At 50.8% G+C, this 12,838-nt stretch overlaps 1 pseudogene and 1 gene segment (V, D, J or C); both read left to right on the forward strand.

Moving 5' to 3' along the window:
- The first annotated feature begins 2,221 nt into the window (after nt 1-2,221).
- LOC147118383 (T-cell receptor alpha chain V region CTL-F3-like) lies at nt 2,222-3,269 on the forward strand. The segment is given in 2 exon segments: nt 2,222-2,228; nt 2,950-3,269. Coding segments are annotated over 2 exon segments (327 nt in total).
- Nucleotides 3,270-6,367: 3,098 nt separating this feature from the next.
- LOC147118384 (uncharacterized) lies at nt 6,368-12,519 on the forward strand (annotated as a pseudogene).
- The last annotated feature ends 319 nt before the right edge of the window (nt 12,520-12,838 follow it).

A 12,838-nucleotide genomic window follows, 5' to 3' on the forward strand; every position in this document is an offset into this window, starting at 1 on the left:
CCCTTGGGCCTCGCCCCTCCACATCACCCCCAAGCCCGGCGGAGGCTGGCGCCCTTGCAGGGAATACCGCCGCCTCAACGACGCCACCACCCCCGACCGATACCCGGTGCCACACATCCAGGACCTCTCGGCCCGACTGGCCGGATGAACCGTCTTTTCCAAGGTAGACCTGGTGCGCGGTTACCACCAAGTCCCCGTACACCCCGCGGACATCCCCAAAACGGCCGTCATTACCCCATTCGGCCTGTTCGTGTTCCTCAGGATGCCCTTCGGCCTCAGGAATGCAGCCCAGGCTTTCCAGCGCCTTATGGACTCAGTCCTCCGGGACCTGAACTTCCTATTCGTCTATCAAGACGACATTCTCGTGGCCAGCTCCTCCAAACAGGAACACCTCGAACACCTTTGCACCCTGTTCGGGCGCCTAGCCCAACACGGGCTCATCCTCAGCCCGGCGAAGTGCCAATTCGGCCTAACCGAGATCGATTTTCTCTGTCACCACATCACCCCTGCTGGGGCCGTCCCCCTGCCCAACAAGGCGCAGGCCGTCCAGCAATTCCCCTGGCCTACAACCATCAAGAGCCTCCAGGAGTTCCTCGGGATGGTGAACTTCTACAACAGGTTCTTCCCCAGAGCTGCAGCCCTCATGAAGCCCCTATACGACTCCCTCCGAGGTAAATCCGGCAAGATGGACGTAGCCTGGACCACTGACACGTCAGCCGCCTTCGCCGCCACGAAAAACGCGCTCGCCGATGCCACCCTGCTCGCGCACCCGAGGGCTGATGCCCGGGTCGCGCTAACCACCGACGCCTCCGACCACGCAGTCGGCGCCTTGATTGAGCAGTGAGTCAATGGTGCGTGGCAGCCACTTGCCTTCTACAGCCGCCAACTGCGCCCCCCGGAGGTCAAATACTCCACTTTCGACCGCGAGCTTCTCGCGCTCCACCTGTCGGTCCGCCATTTCAGGTTCCTCCCGGAAGGTTGCCCCTTCACCGCATACGTGGACCACAAGCCACTCACATATGCGATGGCCAAGCATACCAAACCCTGGTCCGCTAGGCAGCAACGCCAGCTCGCGGCCGTGTCCGAGTTTACTACGGACATCCAGCACATCTCCGGTAGAGACAACGTTGTCGCCGACTGCCTTTCCCATCCCGCCATCTGTGCAAATCACCTCACGGTCGACTACGCGCAACTAGCAGCGGCCCAGCTCACGGACCCAGACCTCCTCTCGGCGGCTACCAGCCTGCCAGGGTTATGCCTAGCCAAGGTCGAGCACGGGCCGGAAGCCACGGCAGTCACTTGCGACGTCTCACTCGGCCAACCCAGGCCGGTCTTCCCTGCAACCTGGCGCCGCCGCATCTTCGACACGCTCCACGGGCTCTCCCACCTGGGTTCCCGCGCATCCGTCAAACTCCTCTCCCAGCGCTTTGCCTGGCGCAGCCTCAGCAGAGATGTTCGGACTTGGGCCACCTCCTGCCTCACCTGCCAACGGGCTAAGGTACAGCTGCACACGAAAGCACCCCTGGGAGACTTCGAGGCACACAGCCGCTGCTTCAACCACATACATGTCGACATCGTCGGTCCTCTGCCACCATCGCAAGACCAAACTTATCTCCTCACGATGGTCGACCGCTACACACGCTGGCCTGAGCAGTGCCGCTGACCTCCACCACCACAGCCGACATTGCCAGGGCATTCGTTAACACCTGGGTTGCGAGGTTCGGCGTACCAGCCAACATAACCTCCGACAGAGGCGCCCAGTTCACCTCCGAACTCTGGACGGCCACAGCGCGCAACCTCAGGGTGATGCTCCACCGAACCACGGTGTACCACCCGCAGGCCAACGGGCTTTGTGAATGCGTCCACAGGTCACTCAAGGCCTCACGCCGTGCCGGCCTGCAGGACAGTACCTGGACTGACCGCCTACCGTGGGTGCTACTAGGCCTACGCACCGCGGTCAAGGAAGCCCTCCAGTCCTCGGCAGCGGAGTTAGTCTACGGACAAGCGCTACACGTCCCAGGCGAATTCCTTCCGGAGGCTACCACGCCTTGGTAGGCCGAACAGCAGTGGCTCAACTCTTTCTCTTCGGCTCAGCAGTTCGCCCCACTTCCGGTCAACTGACACGGCAAACTCGCACCTCACGTCCCACCAAATTTACAGCAGGCGCACTTCGTCTTCATGCGACATGACATGCACCATGGGCCCCTGCAACCCCCGTACGATGGACCGTACGAGGTACTACAAACTGGGGACAAGGTCTTCAAGCTGCGACTCGGCGACAGGGTCGACACAGTCTCCATCGACCGGCTCAAACCAGCACACACAGAACCAGGGGAACAGGTCCCCGTGGCCCGGCCTCCAACTAGAGGCCGTCCTGCCAGCAAGCCAGCACAGCCGGCGGCGAACCACCCGGCCCCACCAACTGGACCGGCGACCACTCAGAGCCGCTGCGGCAGAACCATCAGACCACCGTCACGACTCGTCCACTCCTCCTAAGCGGATTCTGGGAGGAGCTCTGTGGTGACACGCCACCACTGGACATAATCCACTCACGGCGGCACGGACAGTTTAAGCAGACGCCCCCAGCCGGGGGCCCTTTCCTCCAGCAACTTGTTTCCCGCAGGGACAGGCTGCCGGGAGCACTTCCTGTCTGGGGAGTATTTAAGTGGATGCGCAGGCTTTTCCAGTTCCTCTTTGCCATGAGGTAGAATAAAAGCAGTTGTGTTTTACTAGCTCTGGTCTCGACTCCCACGTTTGCCGCAGTATCTCAACACTAGAATATTTAGAACATTCGGCTATTTTCTGTGGAACGCTAACCAGACATCATGTGCTCCCCATGTTCTTTCCTGATATTGGTGATCGTGCTACCCGGTGAGTCTATGTTTAAAGAGGCAGTGTGTATTCCATATTTAATCCCAAACTTTTCATACATTTTCCGTTTTGTTACAGGTACGAATGGCGAAGATTCAGTGCTCCAGGATCCTTCTGAATTAACGGTTCAGGAAGGACAGACCATAATACTGAGCTGCAGTTACTCGCGAGCTGGTTCAACTCTGTTCTGGTACAGCCAGCATCCCGGAGAAGCTCCGAGATATTTACTGAAGAGATATAGCTCAGAGGACGGAGCCAAGTCTCCAGATTTACCAGATAGCTTCTCTGCAGATATGAACGAAATAAATAAAACGGTTCCTTTAAATATCGCCGGGGCACTTGTCTCCGACACGGCCGTGTATTTCTGTGTCATGAGCCCCACGCTGCTGCTGATATAGCGGCTCCCGTAAAAAACCCACACTGAGAGTTCCAGCTAGTGCTCACCAGAGGGCGCGTTAACAAGACGCGAAAATTCAGCCTCCACAGTGAGTCAGAGGGAAATTCTTAAAAGGGCGACAACAAAGAACACTCTACGAGAACAGGTGAGGTCCACTTGCAGAATTGTATAAATTGATTTAAGCACATTTATATTAAAAGGAACTACCTAAATCCATTTCTGTCGCCTTAATTTAACTTTTGTCCTTTGATGCACTTTCTGTGCCTCCCTGTAATATTTTGCATCCCTTTCCACATCTCCCCTGTCAGTTTCCCGGAGCCTTTGATCGCGGCCTGTATACAGGGTTTATTTGGTCAGAGTATGTGGCTGGGTCAGAGACAGTTTAGACACAATGAACAGATTTCACAAGGTAGTGACTGTACTCTTTAAAAGAAGCCCCAAGCACAGAGATCTCTCAATGTCCATTGCCCTTCAGCATGTCTCTTTAATGGTTTTCTGTCACTATTAACAATCCCGAGATTCCTGGTTACAATAAGCAGACATGGGTTTCATTCCCACCACTGGTCTCTAGAAACGGTCCTTATAAGGACACTGACTGTAGCCCAACTCGGGGTGTTTCCATTCATTGGCAGCCAGCTCACCACCTACCAGTCTCACAGCACCATTGGGTCACAATGAAGTGAGGGGAGAGCATCCTGATACACGACAGCAGATTATTGAGGGTGGGGATTCGAACGAGAGTCTTCAAATATCCAACCCCCCTTTTAAAGAGGGGATACGACAATGCAGCTACTCGGCATCTGGGCTGTGTGGGGGGCATTTGCGAACAGTAAATGTGGAGCAATCACATTCCATCATTTCTTTAATTTGCTAAAGCTGAATTGGTGGAGCGCATAGATCTCGGAGCATTGTAGGGCTGGAGGAGGTTACAGAAATCGGGAGGGCCAAGGTCATGGTGGGATTTCTATACAAGAATGCGACTTCTAAAAGTGATGCGTTGCTGCACCAGAGGCCAAAGTGGGTCAGCGAGCATAGGGGTGATGGGCGAACGGGGCTTGGGCGGAGTTAAATTTCTGTTACCCTGTGAATACATTCTGTCCCTTATACCAGGAATAAAACTGCACGAGATACTTTCTCGCCTTCTGTTATACCATCCTGTCAACCGTTTCCTACTTTACTCAGTATAACAGATTGCAAAGGAAATACAACTGCTGTCCCAAGGGGTATTTAGTGAAGATATAATAGAACCCATGACGTACCGTCACCTCATTATAGTGTGATGTGGAAATGCCGGTGTTGGACTGGGGTGGAGAAATGGTAGAAGTCACACAACACCAGGTTATAGTCCAACAGCTTTATTTGAAATCACAAGCTTTCGGAGCGCTGCTCCTTCGTCAGGTGAAGTGGAGAGCTGCATATAGGCACAGCATATATAGTCAGAGAATACTGCCAGATGATTAGAGGTAATCTTTCTAACTGCCCTTTATCACACCTCGGCAGAGAGATAATCACAGCAATCAAAGGTGTGAATGGTGTCCAAACAGGTCAGTCAGGAAAACATTACATCAAAGAAAAATGAGGTCGGGTCACAAAGGGTCAAATGTTGCAGATGCTGGGGTCTGTATGAAAAAAATCCTATTTTTTTGCTGGACATCACAGCAGGTCCGGCCGACACAGATACCATCATCACACGTGAGGACACCACCCACCAGGTTCATGGGACGTACTCATGTGACTCAGATAACGTTGTCTACCTCATACTTTGCAGGAAAGGATGCTCTGGAGCATGGTACATCGGGGAAACGATGCAGACACTGCGACAACGGAAGAACGGACACTGCACAACAATCGCCAGGCAGGAGTGTTCCCTCCCATTCGGGGAACACTTCAGTAGTCAAGGACATTTAGCCTCTGCTCTTCGGGTAAGCATTCTCCAAGGCGGCCTTCGAGACACGCGACATCGCTGAGAGACTCTGCCGTCGTACCTCTCGCACACTCCTCAACCATCTCGTACACCAGCTCTACAGCAGACGCCGCAACATCGAAACCAAGATAGTGTCCATGTTCTCAGCCTGTGCTCAGGACACAGCAGACAACCAACGAGACACCGCCAAACAGACGAGGCAACGGAACTATGCTGCCTACATGCACACCAAGAACAGGAAGCTTGAGAAACTCGGCATCACCACCAGCTGCAACCAAGCCTCCCCTGGTACCACGGTTGAAACCATAGGGAAGTCCATCGTCAACTGGTCCGACCACATCCTTCAACCAGACGAAATTGAAGTTCTCAGCCGAGGGATCAATTTCTGCCCCACCACCAAAATGGACCACATCGGTCTCACGGCAGACACAGAGGAATTCATCAGGAGAATGAGGCTCCGGGAATTATTCCACAAATCCCAAGATGTCAGCAGCGAACCCAATGAGACAATCAATGATCCGGAACAGCAGACAGAGGGATCCACACTGCAGCAACCGAAGAAGAAAGAGTCAAATTCGACCCCTCCGGAGGGTCGCTGCCCTAAGCTTGACATGTATGATCAAGCTGTCAGGAGATGCATCAACGCCAGATTCATCAGCCACACTCACAAGACAGTCCAGAATGTTACCCGAGCACAACGCAATGCCATCCATGCTTTCAAAACCAATCGCAACATTGTCATCAAACCAGTAGACAAAGGAGGAGCCATCATCATACCGAACAGAACGGACTATTGCAAAGAAGCATACCGACAACTTGACAACCAGGAACACTACAGACAGTTACCCGCAGATCCGACCAAAGAACACACCCGCCAACTCAACAGACTGATCAAGACCTTCGATTCAGACCTTCAAATCATCCTACGTGCTCTCATCCCACGTACTCCCTGCGTGGGAGTCTTCTACTGCCTCCCAAAGATACACAAAGCCAACACACCCAGACGTCCTATTGTATGAGGCAACGGAACCCTGTGTGAGAACCTCTCTGGATACGTCGAGGGCATCCTGAAACCCTTCGTACAGGGATCCCCCAGCTTCTGTCGTGGCACAACAGACTTCTTACAGAAACTCAGCACCTAAGGACCAGTTGAACCAGGAACAGTCCTCGCCACGATGGACGTCTCAGCAGTCTACATCAGTATCCCCCACGATGGCGGCATCGCTGCGACAGACTCAGTACTCAACACCAACAACAGCCAATCTCCAGACGCCATCTGTTAGACCCATGTGTTAATGGAGACACAGAATGCAGGAGTGAATATAACAAGTGTTTACTGAACGAAGTCTGGAGGTGAACTAACTACACAAGACGCTAAACAGGCTTATATACCCGAGTGGTCACTCCTGGTACTACAGTATACAGGGGCTTCAAAAACAAAGTTCCTCTTAAAGGAACATACACTACAATTCCTCCCCTTTTAGATAAATAGTACATAACATTTTAAGTAATCATTAAATAAGATTTTTACAAGAACAATAATATATACATTTGCTGAAGTTAATCAATTACAAATTCAGTCTCTCTGGAGGCTTCCTGACTCGGTCCAGATAATGCCTCGGTGGTGTAGTAGGTTCTTATGGCAAGGTCGATTCGGCTTCAATGCCAGTGTCGTGTTCATCTGGTTCCAGTATCACCGGATCAGAGGTAGATACTATGGGTATCTCTGCTTCATCACTAGGCATATAGAGTTGTGGTGTAGGTTGTCCTTTTTCGGATGACTCTATGATCTGGTCAGCATGGCGCCTTATTATGCTTTCTCCAATGTCCACGGTATGCATCAGCGGTCCTAGTCATGTGCAAATAGTTCCAGGCTGCCATTTCTCGGTACGGTAGTCCCGAGCCAAAACTGGTTGACCTATCTGGAAGGTTGTAGTTGGCCTTTCATTCATGCTTTGAAATTGACGGTTCTCTATGTCCCCTCTGACGTTTGGCTTGAATAAATCCAGCCGGCATCTTAGGCTTCTATTCAAAAAGATCATGGCGGGGGTTTGGTTTGTAACCACATGTGTTGCATTCCTGTATGCAAACAAGAAGTTATCTACCTTATGTTGTAGATTTATGTCTTCATTACCCATGGCCTTAATGGCATTTTTGAAGGTGCGGACAAACCTTTCAGCCAATCCATTGGTGGCGGGATGGTATGGGGCGGACGTGTATTGCTTAACCCCATTGTTTTTTAAGAACTTCCTGAATTCTTCGGATACAAATTGCGGTCCATTATCAGAACAGATCTGTTCAGGCAGCCCATTCCTGGCAAATATAGTCCTTAATACTGTAATGGTTTTTTCCGTGGTGGTGGTGGACATCTTTATTACCTCTGGCCACTTGGAGTGTGCATCCACTGCGATTAAGAACATTGAGTCCATAAATGGACCAGCAAAGTCGATATGTACCCTTTGCCATGGAGATGAGGGCCACTCCCATGGATGTAGAGGGGCTTGTGGTGGGGCGTTTTGGACCTTCTGGCAACCTAGACAGCTCTTGGTCATTTCTTCGATGTCTCCATCGATACCTGGCCACCACACAAATGCTCTGGCTAAGTTCTTCATTTTCACTCCACCCAGATGCCCCTCGTGAAGCTCCTTTAGCACTCTATCCTTGAGTTTGGGTGGAATCACCACTCTGGATGCACACATCAAGGTTCTTCGGCACACTGACAGCTGTTCTCTTCTTTGCGAGAATGCTGGCAACAGTGGTTCACCATGTGCTGGCCATCCCTTCACCATTAAATCGTAGACTCGTGAGAGAGTCGGGTCATTTCGCGTTTCCTTTTCAATGGTAGAATTTGTCACCGGTAGACATTCCACTATGGTCGAGTGGAACATCGCAACTGGGTCCACTGTAGGCGCCTCTTCCACCGTTGGCAACGGTAGGCGCGATAACCCATCAGCATTCCCATGCTGTTTTGTTCCTTTGTATTCTATGTCATATTGGTGTGCCCCTAGGAAAAGGGACCACCTCTGTAGCATTTGCGCTGTCATAATGGGTTGAATATAGAGACGAGGGGTTGATGGTCAGTCAACAAGGTAAAATTTTGTCCGTGTAGGTAATGGTTGAATTTCTTCACCCCCCACACCAGGCTGAATGCCTCCCTGTCGATCTGGGCATAGGTACGCTCAGCTGAGTTCAATGAGCGTGACGCAAAAGCTATCGGCAGCTCCAAGCCATCAGGGAATCTATGCGATAATACCGCTTCCATGCCATAAGGGGATGCATCGCACGCCAGTCTGATTGGCAGTGATGGGTTGTAATGAGCCAACACTTCCCTGGACGTGATCAAGCCTTTGCATTTATGGAAGGCACGTTTACAGTCTTCGCTCCATTTCCAAACTACTCCCGTTTGTAGCAGTGTGTTAAGAGGGTGCAGAACCGTCGACAAGTTCTGTAAAAATTTATGATATTAATTTACTAATCCCAGAAACGACCTTAATTGTGAGACATTTTCAGGTGCTGGGGCCTTTACGACCGCTTCAATTTTTTCAGGTGACTTATGCAACACTTCTTCCTTAATGACATGGCCACAATATGATATTTGTTTCTGGAAAAATTCGCACTTGGGGCGATTTGCTCCTAGGCCCTGTTCTCTCAGCCTCGTGAGCACCTGTTCCAAGTTGGCAAGGTGCTCTTTGTCGTTTTCTCCTGTTACAAGGATGTCGTCTAGGTAGCATTGAGTCCCCGGAATCCCTTGCAGGACTTGCTCCATAGCTCTTTGCCAGATAGCCGGAGCTGATGCCACTCCGAAAAGCAGTCGATTGTACTGGTACAGGCCTTTGTGTGTGTTTATCATGAGATACTTTTTAGAGGCCTCCTCAACCTCCATCTGTAGATATGCCTGTGCTAAGTCAATTTTGGTGAAACGTTTCCCTCCGGATAGAGAGGCAAAAATATCTTCTATCCTCGGAAGAGGATACTGTACCGTGTGAAGAACCGGGATTACAGTCCCCTTGAAGTCCCCACAGATGCGAACTTTTCTCTGTTCAGCAGATTTATCATTATTCAACGTTTTCTTCATGACCGGGACGATGGGTGTTGCCCACTCGCTCCAATCTAGCTTGGATAACACGCCTGCTTTTTCCAAATTCTCCAGCTGTGCCTCGACGGCTGGACAAATTGCTTATGGCACCGCCCTTGCCTCAAAAAACTTGGGAATTGCCGCATCTTCCACTTTTATTGAGGCGGTGGCGCCTTTTAGGGTTCCTAGTTCCTGTTGAAACACTTCTTTGGTGTTAGCCAAGATTTATTTTAATCGTCCAGGTATGACGTCATCATCGTTTTTTTTCTTACTAGTCACCGTCAGTGCCTGAATGGAGTGCCAGTCTAAACGTATCTTTCTGATCCATTCACGTCCCAACAACGGTGGACCACCATCTTTCAGAACGTATAAATACAACTTCTGTATTTCCCTGCCGTTGTATACAACAGGCACCCTTATTTTCCATCTGGGGGATACTTTCTGCCCCGTCTATGTCTTCAAGATAATGGATGTGCCTTTCAAAGGTATATGCAGAAATAGCCGCTCGTAATCCCGTTGACTCATGACGGTCAGAGCTGATCCTGTATCTAGCTCCATTTTGACTGGGGAGCCTGCTATCGTGAGGGTAACCCAAATGGTCTTGTAATCTTCTTTAGCAATTACATTATCTAAGTTGAGACAGCTTAGTCTCTTGTTTCCGGAGTCGCTATCGCTCATCTGGTCTTCGGAGCTACTGTCCGTCATCATTTGTACCTTTCTGTACTTTTCCTTATTGACCTTTTTACTGTCAGCGGATTTCATTCCAGATCTGCATGCACGTGCAATGTGTCCCATCTTTCCGCATTGTTTGCATGCTTTTTCCTTGAACCAGCAGTCCTTCTGGTCATGGGTGGATCTGCCGCAGCGATAACATCTCTTGAAACCCCATGTCATTTCATGGGTGCTGAAGTCCTGTGGCTTTTGCTGTATCTCTGCAGCTCCTCTTGCTGCTGCTTCGTATGAAACAGCCGCACTGAAAGCCTTGTCCAGTGTCAAATCTTTCGCAGAAAGTAGTCTTATCTGTGTTCCTTCGCTTAGGAGACCGCAGACGAATTTGTCTCGTAGAGAATCTGCCAGTCCTGCCCCGAATTGGCAGTGCTTTGACAGCTTTCGTAATTCGGTGAGGTAATCAGCGTTACTTTCATTCTTGTGCTGATTCCTCCTGAAGAATTTGAATCGTTCCGCTATCAGCAGCAGTGTTGGGTTGAAGTGCTCCTGTAAGGTATCAACAATCTCTTTAAAATTCTTGTCCATCGGTTTGGCTGGAGTGATCAAGTTTCGTAACAGCCCGTATGTCCTTGCGCCCATTAGATTTAGAAGTGCCGATGCCTTTTTATCATCCACTACTTAATTCACCTTGCAATATACCTCCACTCTTTCCACATATGTGGTCCAAACTTCTATATCACTATCGAAAGCAGTAACATTGCCAGTCTTCGGCATCTTGAAAATCTAAAATGGCGCTTCCCGCGCTTTTCCTCCACCCCCGATGGATCAAAATGGCGCCTCCTGCACTTTTCTTTCATCCCCGCTGAGTTAAGATGGCGCCTGCCGCGCTTTCCCGCCGCTGCCGCTGCTGCCGACGCTGTTGTTCGTGGTTCCCGTTGCGACCTGCAGCTTTTCGCGGTATTTTTAAAAAAAAAATTTTTTTTAATATATCGCTTCAATAGTTTCTCCGTTACTTGGAGAACCGTTCCCGTCGTGGAGTGGACCCTCTGGGACTTACCCCTCCCTCTGCTCGGTCCGAACGCCGACCTGCTTTGCAGCACCGGCCGCGCCCTGAGTGCTCCACCCTCTCTCTCTCTTTGCTTCTGCTTCCCGACTCACTGCCTGGCCCCATTGCAGAGCCACCCGATCGACCTGTAGCCCACCACAGCCCAGGAAGGATCAGTGCACTACCTGCCACCAGCCCGTTTAGCTGGTGGCACCACAGTTTTTTTTTCTGCTTGCTTCTGCCTTCGACCTTCGTCTGAGGAATCGATCCCCTTGAGGTGCTGCCGAATTGCAGGTAAGTTCGTTTCCAACTCGTCGCCACTGTTAGATCCGTGTGTTAATGGAGACATGGAATGCAAGAGTTGATTTAACAAGTATTTACTGAACAAAGTCTGGAGGTGAACTAACTACACAAGACACTACACAGGCTTATATATCCGAGTGGTCACTACTGGTACTACAGTGTAAAGGTGCTTCAAAAACATAGTTCATCTTAAAGGTACATACACTACACCATCCTACAACTCATCTGCATCATCCTTGACCGCAATGTCTTCACCTTCGACAGCCAGTTCTTTACCCAAACACACGGAACAGCGATGCGGACCAAATTCGCACCCCAATACACCAACATCTTCATGCACAAGTTCGAGCGAGACTTCTTCACTGCACAGGACCTCCAACCAACGCTATATACCAGATACATAGACCCATGGCGAAGAATCACTGAAAAGACTACAGGATAGCATCAACAAGTTCCATCCCGCCATTAAACTCACCATGGACTACTTCTCAGAGTCGGTTTCATTCTTGCACACACGTATCTCCATCAAAGACGGACACCTCAGCACTTCACTCTACCGCAAGCCCACGGACAACCTCACGATGCTCCACTTCTCCAGCTTCCACCCTAACGATGTTAAAGAAGCCATCCCCTGTGGACAAGCCTTGCGAATACGCAGGATCTACTCAGACGAGGAGGAAAGCAATGGACACCTACAGACGCTGAAGGACGCCCTCGTAAGAACGGGATATGACGCTCAACTCGTCGATCAACAGTTCCGACGGGCCACAGCGAAAAATCACATAGACCTCCTCAGAAGACAAACACGGGACACAACCAGCAGCATACCCTTCGTTGGCCAGTACTTCCCCGGGGCGGAGACACTACGCCATTTCTTCGCTGCCTTCAACATGTCATCGATGACGATGAACACCTCGCTAAGGCCATCCCCACGCCTCCACTACTCACCTTCAAACAGCCGCCTAACCTCAAACAGACCATCGGTCGCAGCAAATTACCCAGCTTTGAGGAGAACAGCGACCACGACACCACGCAACCCTGCCACCGCAACCTCTGCAAGACATGCCAGATCATCAACACAGATACCATCATCACACATGAGGACACCACCCACCAGGTACATGGTACATACTCATGTGACTCGGCCAATGTTGTCTACCTCATACATTGCAGGAAAGGATGCCCCGGAGCATGGTACATCGGCGAAACCATGCAGACACTGCGACAATGGATGAACGGAAACCACACAACAATCGCCAGGCAGGAGTGTTCCCTCCCAGTCGGGGAACACTTCAGCAGTCAAGGACATTCAGCCTCTGATCTTCCGGTAAGCATTTTCCAAGGTGGCCTTTGATTCACACGACAATGCAAATTCATCGAGCAGAAACTGATAGCCAAGTTCCGCACTCATTAGGATGGCTGCAACCGGGATCTTGGGTTCATGTCACGCTACATGTAACCCCACCTGACGTAGAGTCATCCAGACTCGCATCGTCATTGGTTTGTTCTCTCTACACAGATGCGGCCGGACCTGCTGTGATTTCCAGCAAAAAA

Source organism: Somniosus microcephalus, chromosome 4 (genome assembly GCF_052327205.1).
Source record: "Somniosus microcephalus isolate GS21.2 chromosome 4, FLI_Smic_1.0, whole genome shotgun sequence".
In the NCBI taxonomy this organism is placed as follows: Eukaryota; Metazoa; Chordata; class Chondrichthyes; order Squaliformes; family Somniosidae; genus Somniosus; species Somniosus microcephalus.